This window comes from Pongo pygmaeus, chromosome 14 (genome assembly GCF_028885625.2).
Source record: "Pongo pygmaeus isolate AG05252 chromosome 14, NHGRI_mPonPyg2-v2.0_pri, whole genome shotgun sequence".
Classification (NCBI taxonomy): domain Eukaryota; kingdom Metazoa; phylum Chordata; class Mammalia; order Primates; family Hominidae; genus Pongo; species Pongo pygmaeus.
This window is the reverse complement of record NC_072387.2, coordinates 31,577,260-31,596,263: the sequence shown is the minus strand read 5'-3', so window position 1 is coordinate 31,596,263 and position 19,004 is coordinate 31,577,260. Positions and strand designations below refer to the sequence as shown.

At 40.0% G+C, this 19,004-nt stretch overlaps 3 protein-coding genes across 5 annotated transcripts in view; 1 reads left to right on the top strand and 2 right to left on the bottom strand.

Moving 5' to 3' along the window:
* Positions 1-16,966, bottom strand: part of LOC129011217 (phosphatidylinositol 3,4,5-trisphosphate 3-phosphatase TPTE2-like) — a 716,449-nt gene extending 699,483 nt beyond the window's left edge. Inside the window, exons 1-2 of the mRNA XM_063650643.1 lie at positions 16,863-16,966; positions 5,799-5,852 (exon numbers count right to left, since the gene is read on the bottom strand). Of these exons, the coding sequence (XP_063506713.1) occupies positions 5,799-5,852; positions 16,863-16,966 (158 nt within the window). The remainder of the gene's footprint in view (positions 1-5,798; positions 5,853-16,862) is intronic.
* Positions 1-19,004, top strand: part of LOC134738006 (uncharacterized) — a 347,768-nt gene that overhangs the window by 268,815 nt on the left and 59,949 nt on the right. Inside the window, exon 7 of one of the 2 annotated variants that reach the window (XM_063650640.1) lies at positions 1,817-2,182. The exons of the other annotated variant lie outside the window; for it this stretch is intronic. Within the exon in view, the coding sequence (XP_063506710.1) occupies positions 1,817-2,182 (366 nt within the window). The remainder of the gene's footprint in view (positions 1-1,816; positions 2,183-19,004) is intronic. 2 annotated transcript variants of the gene reach the window in all.
* Positions 5,928-19,004, bottom strand: part of LOC129011231 (ankyrin repeat domain-containing protein 26) — a 71,579-nt gene continuing 58,502 nt past the window's right edge. The window contains exons 7-8 of one of the 2 annotated variants that reach the window (XM_063650649.1): positions 17,896-17,952; positions 5,928-6,493 (exon numbers count right to left, since the gene is read on the bottom strand). In XM_063650649.1, coding sequence (XP_063506719.1) covers positions 17,936-17,952 — 17 coding nt within the window. In that variant the 3' untranslated portion in view covers positions 5,928-6,493; positions 17,896-17,935. Of the gene's footprint in view, positions 6,494-9,693; positions 17,953-19,004 lie in introns of those variants that run through there. The other variant, XM_063650647.1, reaches the window with a different exon arrangement.

Genomic DNA, 19,004 nt, shown 5'->3' with positions numbered 1-19,004 from the left:
AGCCTCCCAAGTAGCTGGGATTACAGGCACCTGTCACCACACCTGGCTAATTTTGTTGTATTTTAGTAGAGACAGGGTTTCACCATGTTGGCCAGCTGGTCTCAAACTCCTGACCTCAAGTGATCTGCCCATCTTGGCCTCCCAAAGTGCTGGAAATGGCGAGCCTGGGGCCCAGGGTCTTCTTGTCACTGGCTGGAGGTGTGCCTCCTTTGCCTCTACCAGCCACCATTTTGGTTTCTCAAGGAGGGAGCCGGTGGGCTGCGGCACCAGCTCTGTGAGCTCCCAGGGACTCCTGCAGTCATAGTCTACCTTCTCTGGTGGTTCTGGTTGTCCTCCCTGTGCCCATGGCCTGACTGACAGCCCTTTTTGTTTATATCTGTAGGTAAGGTTCGGGGTGGAAGACGGAGGGCACACAGGCATAGCTCACGGGCCTCCACTCCTGCAGGTCTCTGACGCAGCCCTCCTCTCTGGCCAGGCCTTGAGGGGTCTGCTCAGACAACTGCTCTCTCATCAGGCCTGATCCCTGGGAATGGTTACTCCATGGCCCAGCTTTTTGAGAGCAGCAAAGAACTCCTGACTTAAGAGCTGTCTCACCATTGTTACGTCTCATCCTTCTAAGGACCTGCTGTTTCCCAGGGAATGGCTACGGAGCCAGATCACAGAAGTTAGGTGACTTGCCTGAGATTGTACTAGGTCTTGGGCCAGACACAGTGATTGAACATGTCTGCTCGATTCCCAGCATCATGTGTTTTTCTAGCACATTGTGTTGCCTCTGAAAAATTATCTGAAAAAATTAGAAGGTGATGCCTCATTTAGGATCATAGACTTTTGAGCTGTGGGATTGTCCAGTCCAAAATCTGAGATCCAGAAAGGTCAGTTGTGACTTGCCCCAGCTCACACCTCTAGGGAGTAGCCTAGTCTAGTTCTTTGAATCCTCGTTCAGTGCTCACCCCATCAGAGTGCTGCCTGGAGGCCATTGGTGGGAGCCAGAGGCTCCTCGAGTGTTGGGTCCTGACAACCCTGGACTTAGTCCTCTTAAAGGACCTTCTATTTTTAAGTAGTGCACGTTATTGAAAGAAGTGGATAGAACAGCAGTGGATAGCATTACCCATTCATTTCTTCTCCTGGCAGGTCTTTGGCCCCCCATGCTGTTGTTAGGTATATTTTGGGGGACACCTATGATAGTTATAAAGTTCATTTTACTAATACACGATGGTGCTGATTTTTTTTTTTTTTTAAGAAAGAGTCGTGCTCTTTCACCCAGGCTGGAGTGTGGTGGTGCAACTACAACTTTTGCTTCCCAGGATCAAGCAAGTCTCCTTTCTCAGCCTCCCAAGTAGGTGGGACTACAGACACGCGCCACCATGCCCCGCTAATTTTTGTATTTTTGGTAGAGAGAGGGTTTCTCTGCATGTTGCCCAGGCTGGTCTTGAACTCCTGACCTCAAGTGATCTGCCTGCCTCGGCCTCCCAGAGTGCTAGGATTACAGGCATGGGCCACCGCATCCGGCCAGTGCTAATTTTCTTAATGCCTTTTATCATAGCTCATCATTGGTCACCAAACCACTATTTCAATTATGATATTGAAATATCAGCCTAGAATCAGCTATTGAATCAGCCTATAATAATAGATTTGGTTATTTTGCTTAAGGTTTAGTTGTGTCTTCACGTTCTAGTACACAAATAACTGTTTTAATAAACAAGTAAATCAAGAAAACCCGAGGCACAGCTGTGGTGGTGAGAGGGAATATATGGCTTGTTCTTTTTTCAATACCTTCCTGGATATTGAGCTCACCTGACCTGTTCGCATTTGAAAGGTCGTCCCTGATGGCCCCTGGAGGCGAGGCTCATCACAGGATGAGGAAAGAACAGAGGCACAGAGAACCCCCAAGAGGAGATGGGGCTCTGGGAGACGGCCAAGGCCTCGGCCATTCTCTGACTACGGCCAGCTGGCCAGCCGCAGTTTGTCTATTCCTGAAGATTCAGTTGCTACAGACCCCCAGAAGGAAGACCGTGTGGACGAGGACCCCCAGGCAAGCATGACTTCTGCCAGCCCTGAAGACCAGAATGCTCCAGTGGGCTGCCCCAAAGGAGCCCGGAGAAGGCGCCCCATTTCCGTGATAGGTGGGGTCAGCTTGTATGGGACCAACCAGACGGAGGAACTGGACAATCTTCTGACCCAAGTAAGATCTGGTGTGCACCTCCCCAAGCCAGCAGAGGCGCCCTCCAGCTTCCTGCCTCTATTCTGTCTGCACACTAAACTGGATCTGCTTTTTCTCTCCCGTTCTCAAGGGTGCCACCATGATGGCAACCAACATCTTAGGCTGGGGAAAATAGTAATGCTTCCAGATTTCAATAAACCTCTTTATTATGACCTCAGTCCCAATGCGTGACAGCCTTTGTGGTGGCAGTTATTTCAAACTAAACTCTTGTGTGGAGGTAGTCAGCCCTCTTATTTCATTGAATGTCCTGTTCCCAAGGCCCTCCATTACCTCCTTACTTTCACCCAGAATGGGTGGCTCCCCAGCCCCACAAAAAGAGTCAAATAACTAGAGGTCTGACACAGAAGCACAATCCAATAGGATGGTTATTTGAGGTTTGGAGCACCAGCCTCCATTGTGGCAGAGTTCTGGAGGGTGGAGAACACCTCCAAGGCTCTTAGCTCTGTTGCTTTCTGCTGAAGGCTGCACAGTTCCCTGAGCACTCCTACCTCCTCCTCGCTCCAAACAGGATTCCCTCTTCCCTCAGCCCACACTAGTAGGTCTCATACACAGAAAATCAGAGTTGCCAAGGCATTTGACTGCTACTAACAAATGGTGAAAACACAGTAATAGACAGAAGCCTCTCTCTACACTCTGTTTCTTTTTTCATAAACAACTGTAAAACTGTGGAAGTTATTTATACGTGATACAGTGAGATGATAAACTGTGTCAAAGACACTGTATTATCGTGAACACTTCTGAGAGAGAATCCCACTAATCTCAGACTCTTTCTCAGTCACTGTTTTGTGTTGTGTGTTTGTGTGTGTGTGTGTGCACATCTTTTTATTTATTTATTTATTTATTATTGCGACAAAATTTCGCTCCTGCTGCCCCGGGTGGAATGCAGTGGCATGGTCTCGGCTCACTGTAACCTCCACCTCCCCAGGTTCAAGCAATTATCCTGCTCAGCCTCCCGAGTAGCTGGGATTAGAGATGCCTGCCACCATACCTGGCTAGTTGTTGTAGTTTTAGTAGAGACGGGGTTTCACCATGTTTGCCAGCCTGGTCTCGAACTCCTGACCTCAGGGTATCTGCCTGCCTCGGCCTCCCTAAGTGCTCAGATTACAGGTATGAGCCATTGCACCTGGCCACGTATACATGTTTTATAACTCACCTGTCACTGGGGCCTCTCTCAATGATGACTCCCGCCAGGTCATTCAGATCGGGACTAAAGGACAAATGTGGTCAGAGTAAGATAAAATGTGTAATTCTAATGTTTTGCAACAAATAGCTACAGTTAGTCTATGCGTTATTCCCCAGTTACACTTTAATTATCCACATGTATGTGTATCACTAAATTGACATGGGATGGTATTTGTTTTTTATTAGAAATGAAGTTTTTATGCCAACAGTGAGTATCTTAGGCTGTGAACATAGAGATGCATCCAGATTAAGTTAGGGTATCTACACCTCAATGTGTATCAGCATTCTTGGAGAGCATTTAATTCCAGTTCAAATTGACTTTCTAAGTCCCCCTTCCTATAATCCCATTTGAGTTCCTCATTCTCTATCACCTCCAATCACTTCCTCACTTTTCACCCATCCTAGTTATCTTTCCTGCCCAAGAGTTGTGGCCAAGTAGCTGGAGGACTCAAGCAAGGGCTCCATCCCATGTGAGGGTGGGTATGGGCAAAGGCAGTCAGCCTCACATAACCGCAGAGCTCTGGAGGGGGTAAAATAATTCCAGGATTATTAGCTCTATTCTTTGTTTTGGCTGGGATTTCTCTGATCTTTGTCCACTCCTATCTCCTTCTCGCTGCAAGCAGGATTCACTTCTCCCTTGGTCCACACTACTAGCACATTCTCATTCTCACAGAAAGGTAATGTGACAAACACTAACATAAAAAGCCTCCCTCTATGAGTTCCTCCCCATTTGCCTACCTCCATCCAAAAAACAAAAGAATATTGCATACAAAGCTCATTCTGAGAAGACTCTAGAAATAGTTTCAAGGGAACTCCCTGTTCCCATGGATGTTTGTCACACTGAATAGCCCTACTCAGTCTCTCTTGTTTGTATGAATGCATGTATGTTGTTGTATATGCATAGATACATGTATAACTGTATTCCTTGATATCACATGTTGCATTGGACAGCCTCCTAAAAGGTACTCTCAATTCAACATAGGGCAGTGCCAAAGAACTTAAAATGTACATAGTAAGACAACACATAGCTTCCTAGATGTAATATTTTCAGTTAAAAATAGTTCCAATTGCTTTTGTTTTGTTTTTTTGTTTTTGTTTCTTTCTGTTGTTGTTTGTTTTTTGAGACAGCATGTCCCTCTGTCACCCAAGCTGGAGTGCAGTGGCACGATCTTGGCTCACTGCAACCTCTGCCTCCCAGGTTCTAGCAATTCTCCTGCATCAGCTTCCCAAGTAGCAGAGACTACAGGCGCCACCAACATGCCCGGCTAATTTTGAATTTTTAGTAGACATGTGGTTTCATAACGTTGGCCAGGCTGGCCTTGAACTCCTGATCTCGTTATCCACCCATCCTGGCCTCCCAAAGTGCTGGGATTACAGGCGTGAGCCACCGCGCCCGACATTCCAACTACTTTTCAACCTGTAAGCTGCCTTACCCTTACACAAGTCATGTGTGTATTTGGTTCTTTGGAATCTGCCATGCCATTTACCCTACACATCATACTTTATATGATTGCAGCACATATTTTACACCTATCTATGACTCACTGACTCAAGAGTTCACCGAAACTCTCTACCACTGGAGCTGGCCAATGCATGATAGCCTTTTGTGGGTGAATTTCTTTTAAATTCAGCTCCGCTGTGTAGGCATTCCTCCTTCTAATCCCATCTATGGCCCACTTCCTGGATCTCTCCATCACGTCTTTCCTTTCACCCATCATGCTAGACTTTCCTGTCCATGAGGCACAGGCAAGTAGCTGTGGGCCTAAGGAAAGGCTGCATCCAATGAGGTGCTGTGCTTGTGTTTGTGTTTTAGCATCAATCTCCTATGTCGACAGAGCTCTGGAGTGTGAGGGACAAGTCCATGTTCCATTAGCTCCATTCTTTTCTGCCCAGGGCTTCCCTGCTCCTTGTCAGCTGCTATCTCCTCCATGTTGCAAATAGGATTTTCTCCTCCCTTCTGTCAGTCTGGTAGGCTCTCAAACTCAGGAAATCTGAGTCCTTTAAGAAGCTGCTTACTAGGAACTAAGGGTGACAAATACACTAACAGGAAGCAGCAGCTCTCCTGTGACTTGCTCCTTTTCACGACTCCATTAGAAAAAAATGCAGTGTTACCTACACAGGCTACGTGGAGAAGAATTGGAAACCCTGTTAAAAACCACTCTCTATGGCCATGCAGGCTTCTCAGAATAAACTCCACAAATGTCCGTCCATCTGTCTCCTTGTTGTATGTTTCCACTGTGTGCATGGGTTCATTAGTGGATGTGTTTGAGAGAAGTGTGTACGGATGGATGCATGGATGGATGGATGGATATATTTGTTTACGTGCCTGTGTGTGTGAATACTTGTATGCTCAGTTATAGTTAGATAAATAAAGACACAGGTATGCATAACTCACCTTTCATCGATACGTGCCTCCAGGTTCTTGCCCGATAACCCAGTTGTGGGTGGACTAGAGGATGATAAATGAATACAGTCAGACAGGAGACACAATTCAAAATTTACTTTTCTCGTAAAACTAGCTTTCATTACTCTGCACATAAACCAGTTAAGTTCTGACTATTCATGTGTATAGCACTATTTGGTTCTGAAATGTCATTTTTTTATTAGAGAGGAGGATTTATATGATGGCAACCAACGTCTTAGCCTGGGGAAAATAGTAATGCTTCCAGATTTCAATAAACCTCTTTATTATGACCTCAGTCCCAATGCGTGACAGCCTTTGTGGTGGCTGTTATTTCTAAAACTAAACTTTTGTATGGAGGTCATCAGCCCTCTTATTCCACTAAATGTGCTGCCTGTAAGGTCGTCCATTACTTCTTTTCTTGGTCGTCACTCTTGGTCCACAAGTAGGGTAAAGTCACTGCAGGTCTGAGTCAAAGACACAATCCAATATGATGGTATTTGAGGTTTGGAGTACCACCCTGTATTGTGGCAGAGTTCTGCAGGGTCGAAAACATTTCTAAGGTTGTTAGCTTTTTTCTCTTCTCCTGAGGACTTCACTACTTTCTGTCCCCTGCTGTCCTTTCCTGTTTCCAAAGAGGATTCTCTGCTGTCCTCAGCCATTGTCATAAAGTCTCACACATAGGGAGTCTGAAAATTATTTTTGATTGTTACTCAGAGTATCAAACAGACTAGTTAGAAAAGTCATTCTTATTTTGTGGTCTTCTTTTATCTAAATTCATTCAACAAGACATAAAGGCACCTTCATATCCTATAGTGAGATCACGGAGATAGATGTGTCAAAGTTTTTTGTTTTTCTACTAATGCCCTTGAATGGGAACGTCCCTAATCTCAACTTTTACATTTCTGTGCAGTACCTGTGGGTGCATGCCTTGATTTAATATGAGTGCCTATAGGTATATATAAATGGTATATAATTGTTTCCTCCTGTGCTCATATATCCTTATATCCATATTGATTTATTTGTCTCACAGTTCACTAATAGCTCCATTCCAAGGTACTGATTTGAATTTAGACTTGGCAGTGCTACGGAATTTAAATATATATATGTACAGTCCAACACCAATATGACATCCTAGACTTCACGTTCTGGTTTGAGTTACTCACAAGTGATGTTTAGTTCTTTACAACTGAATGAAGCACAAAGTAAGCATTTGGTGGTTTACTTTATTTCAAATTCAGCTGCAGTTTCTATATACAAATCCCCTTGACCTCATCTCATTTCCTGACACTAAAATCCCCTCATCAGTGCCTTGTTTTCGCCATTATAGGTGTCTTCTCTGCTCTCATACAGGGTCAAGAAACTGCCCCATACAATGTGATGATGGGTGTGGGCTTGTAGTGTTAGCCTCACATGGTGGTAGAGCTCTGGGTGTGAGGAACCCTGCCAGGGCCATTAGCTCTTTTTTTTTTCCCTAAGGGCTCCACTGCTCCTTGTCCACTGCTACTCGCTTGTTGCTCTGCGTAGGGTTTTCTTCCCTTGGTCCACTCTAGTATGTCTCATACACAGGATATCTGACTTTCCTAAGTATGTGCCTGCTACTAAGGGTGACAAGACAATAACAAGAAGTTTCCCTTTTTTGACCTGTTCCTTTTTATCCAATTAATCAAAAAGTTGGATAAGGGGCCTGCAGGGCCTATAGTGAGGAGATTTATAAATGGAGTAAAAGACATTCTGTATGGCCATGGATGATCCTGAGAGTAAGCACATAATCTTCATCTTTCTGTTGTTTCTCTCTCTCTCTTTTCTCTCTCCCTCTTTCTCTCTCTCTCTCCCTGTGTTTGTGTGTCTAGATAGACAGAAGTATGTATATCTGCATATATATTTCTTTAAATATTTGTGTATATATATTTTATAATTCACATTTCACTGGTGGTTCTATCATAGGTCACTGATGTCAATTCTGTATGCAGGCTAAAGGAATATAAAAGTAGATAGTTGGACACACATGTAATTCTAAACTTACTTTTTGGATCAAACAGCTACAGATACTCTGTAATGTACTATCTGGTTGATATTTAAATATTCATGTGTATATCACTAATTCGAACTACGTGTATCTTTTTTTTTTTTTTTTTTTTGGCGGAGTCTCAATGTCACCGAGGCTGGAGTGCAGTGGTGCGATCTTGGCTCACTGCAACCTCCGCCTCCCGGGTTCAAGCAATTCTCCTGCCTCAGCCTCCTGAGTAGATGGGATTACAGGCATGCACCACCACACCTGGCTAATTTTTGTATTTTTAGTAGTGACAGGGTTTTGCCATGTTGGTCAGGCTGGTCTCAAATTCCCAGCCTCAAGTGATCTAGCTGTCTTGGCCACCCAAAGTGCTGGGATTACAGATATGAGCCACCATGCCTGGCCAGTGGCATTTATTTCTAATGTAACTGCAGTCTGTAAGGAAACATGCCTCTTACCCCCTCTAAATTCTTGATTCCTAAGTCCCTCTGTCACTTCCTTACTTTCACCCATCATGGCTGTCTGTCCTGCCCAGAAGATATGACCATGTAGCTGTAGGCCTGAGTCAGGAACTCCCTACAAAATGATTGCGAGTTTGGGTTTGGTTTGGGGCACCAGCCCCACATGATGGTAGAACTGTAGAGGGTGAGGAACCCCTTACGGTTTCATGAACTCTGTTCTTTTCGCTGAGTGCTTCACTCCTCCTTGTCGCCTGTTACCTCCCCATTGCTCCAAATAGGATTCTCTCTCCCTTTGGCCCACTCTAGTAGTAGTAGAGTCTCATATTTATGAAATGTCTCACAGGGAAACCTGAGAGGTTCCTAAGGGATTGGATACTACTAACTTAGAGTGACAAATATACTAAGAGGAAGAAGCATCTCTTTTATGACTTCTTCCTCTTTTATCCAATATGGTCTGAAAAAAAATAGAAAGTTATCTATAGATCCTATGGTGAGAAGATTTTGACATAGTGTCAAAGATACTCTGTATTTCCAAGGATATGCCTGACAGTGAATTTTACAAATATCAACTTCTCTTTCTCCTTCATTGTTTTATGTTTCTGTGTGTGTATGTGTATGCATGTGTGTATGTTGACAGAAGTATGTATTTATGTGTATATATGTATATATACACTTACGTGTATATAAATCTTTGTTTTTAACTCACATTTCATGGGTGGCTCTATCAGAGGTTAGTACCATCAAATCAATTGGCTGTGGGCTGAGGAATTATAAAAGCATATTATTCAGATACAAACATAATTTGGACTTACATTTTTGGTCAAATAGCTGCAGTTACTCTAGACATAAGCTTGCTGATCTTAACATATTCCTGTATAGATCACTATTTGAACCTGGCATGTCATTTTTCATTAAGTATGAGGTTTTCCATGCCGGTAGTGAATATCTTAGGCCTGTGAAAATAGCAGTGCTTCCAGATTGAGGTTAAAGCTCTTTATTACCCTAGTTCTAATGTGTGATAACCTTTTGTGGTGGCCTTTATTTAAAATTCCACTTCAGCTGTAGGTATATATTGCACTCACCCCTCTAAATTCCTGAATCTCAAGTCCCTCCATCACCTCTTTACTTTCACCCATCATAAGAGTTGTCCTTTTGCCCATCAAATACAGTCACGTAGCTGCAGGCCTGAGTCAGGGGCTTCAACCAGCATAAGAGTGGCTGTGGGTTTGGGACACCAGTCTTACGTGGTAGCAGAGCTCACTGGTGAAGGACATATCCAGAGGTGTTAGCTTCATCTTTTCTGTGTAGGTCTTCACTGCTCCATTTCTGCTTTTACCTCCTCCTTTATTCCAAATAGCACTTTTCCTCGCTTGTTCCTTGTTATAGATTGAATGGCTTCTGAAAATCCAGTATTTGAAGTTTTAATTCCTGTAACTCATGATGTGACAGTATTTTGAAATGAAGTCACTGCCACCAATGTGATTAAGATGAGGTCATACTGGTGTAGGCATAATCCGATATAACTTTTACCATTATAAAAAGGAAAAACTTGCACACAGCAACACACACAGGAAGAAAGCTATGGTAAGAAGAAGGCAGAGATCTGGGTGATGAGTCTATCTGCCAAGGAATGCCAAAGATTACCAGCAACCAGCAAAAGCCAGCAAACAGGTATCAAACAGATTCTCTTACAGCCCTCATAAAAAGCCAACCCTACTGACAACCTCAATTTCAGATTTCTAGTCTCTAGGACTATGAGATGATTAATTTTTGCTTAAGCCACTTGGTTTGTGATACTTTGTTAAAGCAGCCCTAGAAACTAATATAGCCCAACCTGGTACAGTCTCATACACAGGCAATCCAACAGTTTTCTAAAAGTTTTGGCTACTAGTCAACTCAGCTAGGAAGAAGTAGACTTCTTGTGACCTATTTATTTTGTATCCAACTAGACCCAGAAAGAACAGGATGTTACATACAGAAGCTGAAACTACCAGTACTTTAGAAACAGTGTCCAAGAAACTCTATAGTTGACATTTGTGTGTATCTTTATGAACATACACATGCACAATACCTTTTACTGATGACTCCATTATAGGCTAGTGATATCATTTCACTTTCACTGATGACTCCATCATGGGTTAGTGATATCCCATGGGGTCAGAGCTAAAGAACTAAACTAAGTTGTATACAATCAAATACCATGTGACTGTGTAGGCTTAATTTTTATTCAAATTAGCTACAATAACCCTACAACTAATAAATTAGCCATTCTGAAGAAAACAAACAAACAAACAAACATGCAATTTAGCCATTTGGAAACAATAGTAACCATCCTTGCCTGTCTCCGTAGACAACAACAGCAACTAACCAGGAGTAGTTACGGTAAAATTAGGAGAGCATTAGGCTGGCTGATGAAAACAGGGAAGGGCTGAAGAGCCATCCTTGGGCCTTCACTCCTCCACCTGCCTCCATCTCCGAAGCCCAGGTTACAAACCAGAGAGACTGTCTCCTCCAATGCTGCTTTGTTCAGGCGCTTCAAGGTGATATAGTTGTTTAATTAAACGAAATTTTCCCTGAGGTTGCCTCTGTACTTGAGTCCTTATGCAACAAACTGCAAGCTAACCTAGTGTGTAAACTAACAGCATAATTATGAATAGAATATACACTTGTAACAGATAGCTGTGTCTCAGTCAATTACAGCAGCTGAGCTTCAGTCAATTGCAGGTGGCTGACAGATTCGAACAAGACAAAACATCCAGCTGTAACCAGTTGTAACCAACAAAGCTGTTTCTGGACCTCACTTCCATTTTCTGTCCATAATGCTGTCTGGCCACATTGCCAGCTTGCAGTTCTTCCAACTTGTTCTGGTTCTAAAAGTTTCCCAACTCACGAATCATTCTTGCACTATTAAACTCTGTTAAATTTACCTTGTCTAAAGTTTTTCCTTTTCACAACCCAGAGGAGTTGCCTGGTCAGTGTTTCATGGTTCCTGAGACTCTCTACCCTGGGGCACATCACTTCCCTTCATTTTAAACTTACTGACAATGACACAGCTTACGTCCTAGATTTCAGTGAGACTGACTATATAATTCCTGCTCAAACCAGGACACTTTTGAAAACAAAAAGTAGGTGCTATTTATAATTATGTTGCCAGAACAGCAGCAGACTGAGATTGTCCTTCAGTCCTTCCCCAATACAAATGACCAGAGTAGTTAACAGCCACAAGAAATCTGAGTTCACAAGCCAACATGACTAGATACCTGAGTAATACAACTACTGAAAAAGAAATACAACAAGCTGAACAACAGCATACCAACTGTAGCAAAACTACTGGAACACACTGACCGAGATTTTAAAGTAAGCATGACAAATATTCTTAAGGATATGAGGACACAAAGGAAGATGATGAAACATGAAATGAGAATGGGAGTCATAAGAAAGAATAAAAGAGAAAGCCTTAACTGTAAAAGTATAACTGCCAAAACATATAAATTGTTGAGGGAAAAATAGTAGTTTGGATACATGTGAAAAGCTAATTAATTTAGTGTTAGAAGATTAGAAACTTACCCAGAAAATAGTAGAAAAGAATAAAGAGAACATACTAAAGAAAAGACAAATGTTATGGAGGATAAAAACAGCCATCTAACATCTAGAATATGGAAATCTAAGAAGAAATGAAAACTAAAAATGCAAAATAAAATGTGAAAATTTATGATGATAAATTTCCCAGAATTCAAGAAAGAAGAAATAAATCAACTTTAAGTAACTAATGGAGATAAAGAGAAAATTCTAAGACCTTCTAGAAAGAGCAAAAGACCTATGAAGGCACAACGACAGACCAACATCATAGCTCTCTATCCCATAAAGAAAGCTTCCACAGGATAAAGTCCACAGGATCAATATCATATTGGTGTTCTCTGAATATACTGTAATATGATTATTTTTAAAAAATCCACATTTGAAACTAAATTACACATTACTGAATAACTGTTGTGTTAAAAAGGAAATCACAAAATATTTTAAATACTAAGATAACTGATTGGCCGGGCACGGTGGCTCACGCCTGTAATCCCAGCACTTTGGGAGACCGAGGCGGGTGGATCGCCAGGTCAGGAGATCGAGACTGTCCTGGTTAACACAGTGAAACCCTGTCTCTACTAAAAATACAAAAAAGTTAGCTGGGCATGGTGGCGGGCGCCTGTAGTCCCAGCTACTCAGGAGGCTGAGGCAGGAGAATGGCGTGAACCCAGGAGGCAGAGCTTGCAGTGAACCGAGATCACACCGCTGCACTCCAGGCTGGGTGACCGAGTGAGACTCTGTCTCAGAAAGAAAAAAAAAAAAAAAAAAAAAAAAGAACTGATTGATAATAACATGAAAAAGTTTGTAGGATACAATGAAGCAATATTTAGAAGAACATTTACTGATATATAAACATAAATAAGAAGTCGAGATGGTTAAAAGCAAAGAGTACACATTTAAGTACAGAGGTTGGAAAAGGGGCACAGGGCAAACCCTATGAAGTAACAAGGAAGCAAAACATAAGGTAAGCATAAATCAGTGAACTGGAGAAGAAAAAACCATGGAGAAGATTAAGAAAACAAAAATATGTCTCTTTGAAAAGATTACTACAATAGAGCTGTGGCAATAATAATCAAGAACAAAAAGAGTGAATATCCAAATAAAATGTACAAGAAGGGAGCATAACTAGAACACAACTAAAATTTTTTAAAATGAGATTATTCAATTATATGCTAATAAATGTGAAAACTTAGATGGAATGGAAAAATTCCTAGACAAATATAAAACACTAACATTAGTGCAAGAAAAGATATTTACATAGAAGTAGAATACTCAAGTAAGTAACAAAGAAATCAACCTAGAATTTAAAGTCCTTCCCTCTCCCAAACACCACAGGGCCCACATAGGTATTTTTCAAAATTTTTTAGAATATTGACATACTTACTACAAAATCTATGTCAACATATAAAGGCTCCATTAATAACTTAACTAATCATGGTAATAAAAAAAGGTGTAGGGATGCCATAAGTATCAATGGAGGAAAATATTGAGCTCAGAGATAAACCTATGTAGATAGATGTCATTGATGATGATTATACAAACAAGGAAAAAGGATGAACTGTTTCATAGATGGTATTTGGAAAATCGTCCTACCATTGGGAGAAAAATGAAACCAAATCCCTACCTAACACCATATTTAAGGGTAGACTCTAAGTAGATTAAAGCATTAAATGTGTAAATTAAAACTATGAGGATTAGAAATTACTTTTGTAGACTGAAAGTAGGAAAATTTCAAACTTCAAAAGTAAAATAATAAGGCAAAAAGTTCCGTCATGAAGAGAATGAAGAACAACAATGCCAAAGCTAACAGGCAGATGACCTATTGGAGAACATAACTTCAATGTCTAAAACTGACATGAAGGATGATTTGAATACATAAAGCGATAGTCCAAACTTTTGAATAGGATTGCATGCATCTGAGTCTGTTTAGTGTTGCCATAAGGGATACCTGAGGCTGGGTAATTTATAAAGAAGAGAGGTTTCTTTGGCTCACAGTTGTGTGCTGCACAAGAAGCCTGACACCAACATCTGCTTCTGAGGCTGCTCCCATTTACGTGAAAGATGAAGGGGAACTGACATGTGCAGAGATCAAATGGCAAGAGGGGAAGCGACGTGGGGGAAGCTGCCGGTCTCTTTTTAAACCACCAGCTCTTGCAAGAACTAATAGAGTGAGTACTCACTCACCCTCACTCCCAGGGAGGGAATTAATCTATTCATCTTCCAAACACCTTCCATTAGGCCCCACCTCCAACACTGGGGATCGAATTTTAACATGAGGTTTGGGGGTACAAACCTCCAAACAATAGCACCATGTTTTGTTACTTGCTAAATTGTTTACAAATGTAATATAATCACTTTGAAAATTAAACATAATTTTAAAATAAATTTGATTAACTTATTCTAAAATATAAAATATTCAAAAAGAGCACATGTAAATTAACAAGACAAAGATAGGAACACTAGTGGAAAAATGGGCTAAGTTCATGAATGGACCATTACAGAAGAAATCCCAAATGCTATAAGAACATAAAATGATGCTCAAACTCATGAGTTATCACATAAATGCAAAGTAAAACATAATGCAATATGTTACCATCTATTTGATTATATAAATTAGAAAGTTTGATTATGTCAAGTGTTGTTGTGAATGTGTATGTGTAGGAACCATCATGCATTGTTGATGACATGCAGACTGGTATAACCATTGTGAGAGCAATAGGCAGTATTCAGTCAAATTCAAAATATGCAGTCCCATGGCCCATCAAGTCCTGTTTCATGTTCCCACAGAAATACTCAAACAGGCTTGTAGGGGTCTGGCATAAGGATAATCATTTGGCGGCAGTCTTTGTGAAGGCAAATGGTAGGAAGCAATATATGTGTTCCTCACTAGGGGATGCATGCTGTGGAATTTTTCATACCAGTTAAAAGCAACAACTAAAGGTATACACAAGAAGAATAATCTTATGTTCCTGAGCAAAAAACTAATAAAATGAGATACCGCTTAATACCATTTAAGTAAATTTAAAAACAAACACACATTGTCCAGGCAAAACAATAATACATAGTTTACCAGAACACATATAAATGTATATACTGTATATTAAACATATTAAAATTGTTGCATATATGCATATATCTGTATATGTCAATATGTATATCTGTACTCTCATCTATGTATTAAAAAGGCCTACAAGTAGCAATGAGCCAATGGCAATGAGCATACCAAATGCAAAATATTGGTTTCTAAAGGACATCAGGTTCTTTGGGTAAATGGCTGATTCCAGGGCTGGGGAAATGCTCAAAAAGTGATGGGAACATGTCAAGTCAAAAGGACACAGGGGCGAGCTTTTAGGGAGTCCCACTGGCCAAATATGGGACCATTTAAACAACAAAATAAATAATGACAGAAAGGATTGTAATTCATTGAAATAATGTAAGAATTTATAAGTTCATAGTAATAGTGAATAAATAGGGGTAGGAATAGTTCTCCTTATAATAGAATGATACTTATTAAACACAGAAAAACTACTTTTTTAAAAAAAATCACCATTTTGTAACAATCAGTTATAACTGATTCACATAAAAATCAATGAATGCTAAAACTAGTGCATGAAAGTTTTATGTGGAACAGGATACTGAACATTGAAGATAGTTTTAACATAGACTGAAAGTATCTCCCCCTAAAGTGGATACTAATTATAAACTGAATAATATTTACTTGTCAGTGAATAAATCTGGCAATACCTCTCAACCACAATAGAGATATGAACCATAAAACAGTGTAATATTCAACAGAGGAGTTACTTAATCTGAAAGTGGTATTCAAATCCCTCATCTATCCTTTAAAAGGCCAAGAAATTATTTCCTGCCATCTCATATAAAAGAAGTTGTAATATTCTACGAGCTTGCATTTAGGTTGTCTCTGAAAAGAGTCTGATGAATAACTTGACAATAAGAAAGTGAATGCTGAGATTTTAGAGTGAATAGACATTTTAATCTCATAGTCTACTTTTTGTTAACTAACTCACCCCTCTCACATTTCAAAAATATCTAAAAATAGCTGTTAGACATTCTATTAAGTCCTCCTGGTGAAAATGGAAATATTTGGAGATTCCATCTTTGCATCATCTTCCTATATCCCACTTTTAAACATTTTTGGCATTGAAAATTATTCTTCAAATGAATTTTAGATATCACATATGCTTAGTAAACTTCAAATCTGCAAGTGGTGAATAGATAATCTGCACAGGAAACACTTTTTTTTTTTTTGAGACAGAGTTTCACTCTGTCGCCCAGGCTGCAGTGCAGCGGTGCTGTCTCAGCTCACTGCAACTTCTGCCTCCCGGATTCAAGTGATTCTTCTGCCTCAGCCTCCCGAGTAGCTGGGACTACAGGCGTGCACCACCATGCCCAGCTAATTTTTGTATTTTTAGTAGAGACGGGGTTTTACCATATTGGCCAGGCTGGTCTCAAACTCGTGACCTTGTGGTCCTCCTGACTCAGCCTCCCAAAGTGCTGGGATTACAGGCTTGAGCCATCATGCCCAGTCGGAAAACACTTTTGACAAACACACAAGCATTTCCTTTTGTAGAATCCTTGGGCCATATTAAGGGTATTGTTAAGCTGGCATCTCATAAAGTGTATAGAATAAAACACTAATTTGGGGAGATGTTAAAAGGGAATAGTAACAACAGCAGCAGCACTTATATTATTTCAATGTAGAAAATTAATTCAAAATATAAAATAAATTTTGGTGACTATATTTGTAATCTTACGATAAGAAATAACTTTCTGAGTATAACACAAACAGCATTGGTTATAAAAGTACCAATTATATTTGAACACACGAAGCTTGCTATAAAGCTCTATGTAAGGTTGCTGTATTTTACTTTAAACATCAAATGCAAAAATATATTAGAGATTTGCCACATGGAGTGGTGATATGACAATTTATTTGAACAACAAAATTCCTTGAATCTAAAAGATATGGTAAATATGACTTACTGAAGACCTAACTTTTTAGAAAGAATTTTAGAATCAGTGTCCAGAAAACTATTTTCACATGAATAATTCTGAGACTGAATTTCACAAACCTGAATTCCTCCCATCTCCAATATATATTATGACATCACCTTTCATTGTTGACTCCAGCACAGATTTCTGATGCCAATTCATTGGGGTCAGTGCAAAGGATTGAAAGGTAAATAGTAAGAAACAACATAAATGCATACATGACTTTTTTTTTTGGTTCAAATTGGCTATGATTGCACTACAAATTACAATGTGTTGTCCCTAAAAATTCTCATGTAAATCTGTTATTTGGCACCTGGTACTTCATTTTTCTCTAGAAAGAAGTCTTTACGTGTTGGTAATAAAAATTGTTTAGGACTCTCAAAAAAGTTTAATGAATCAAGATTTAAATACAGCTCTTTATTACTGAACCTGATCATCATGTGTGGCAGCAAATTTAACTTAAATTTGCTTCAAATTCATGTTCCATTTGTAGGCACACATTATTCTTGCCCATTTTGATTTCCTAATTATCAAGTCCCTCCACTACTTTTATGCTCTTCATGAGTCACAGATATCTTTGCTTCCCCTCAAATAGGATCAAGTGACAAACCTGAGGCAGGGGCTCCATCCAATATGATGATGGCTTTGAGTTTGGGGCACCAGCTCTGAAGGGTGAGGGACAGATACAGGGTCTCTTAGTTCCTTTCTTTCTGCTGAGGGCTCCTCTGGTGCCTGTCCAATGCTACCACCTTCTTTCTCCAAGTAGGATTCTCTCCTCTTTTGGATCACTCTTCAGAGAGTCTCATACACAGGCATTCTGATAGTTTTCTAAGGTTTTGGCTGCTAATTACTTGGGGTCACAAACAATCCTTGAGTACCAAGCATCCCTCTTCTGACCTGATCTTATTTTTTCCACTCTGGTTCAAAAACAATGTTACCTAAAGATGCTTAAAGTCTCTGATAGAAAGCTGTTATTGCCATTGATGCTCCCAGTACTTTTCACCACTTAGATCAGTCAACTCACCCATTGTGGTCATAGTTGTCAGAGCATACAGTAGAATCTGTTAGTGAATCCATAACTCTACCAAAGAGTAAAAAGCACATACAAAAAATAAAGTCAGATATTTTGGAAGGCAATCAGGATGTTAATCTCAACAGTATTTCAGGACACAAAAAATAAAATCAGAGGAATTTTGAACTAAAGAAACAATTTCAGGATATAGCACTAGTACTTCTGAGACTGTGTGTGTGTGTGTGTGTGTGTGAGAGAGAGAGAGAGAGAGAGAGACAGACAGAGAGAAAAGACACAGAAAAAAGAAAGAAAATGTAAGAATAATGAATGTTTCCATATCAATGGCTAGTTCCTGGTCATCCTTGGTAGGAAATAAACAAGTAGGTAAGTCAAGCATAGCCTTAATTATGTTTAAAACATTTTGTGAACTTAAAGTGGATTATGTGTTTACAATGATTTTGTTTTCTTTTTGTCTGGATTCATTTTTTTAAAGTTATATGGCTATATTTTACAATATCAAGACTTCCTAGCACCGAAACCCCTGGCTTGGCTAATTTAATCTCTCTGCAACTTCATTTCCTCATCTGTAAGTCAAGACACATGCAAAATACACTCCACATCTGTCAACTTCATAAAACCGTGCTGAATATTCAGCATTTTGCAAATATTGGTTTTTAGACAACCTGCTCTCTACACCATATATTATGCCATAAAAATCAGTATGTGGCAATATAAACGGATACATATTTTCAGTTTCAAATACACAAACATTCTCATCAAGGTAATACACTCCCAAGATTCAAGAATTAATGCTCTTCGCCACAATTTTCTAACTTTTCAAACGTTTAAATAAGTTTAAGAAACTGATCACACACATTTTTTTGCTGCTGCTAAAAATTGGGATTCTCTAAGAGTGTGCTGAGGTTTCTTAACTTATTTGACCACAGAACCTCTTTCTCACAGTGGAAATGTGTGAGAAACACATTTTGGAAACAATATATTAAATGGTATCTTTTTATGTCTTTAAGAAAAGTTTTCCTACACACACTAATTTTGGACTCTGATCAATAGCTCAAACCTTTAAGCACAGATAGACATTAATATTGTGCTATTCTTTCAGC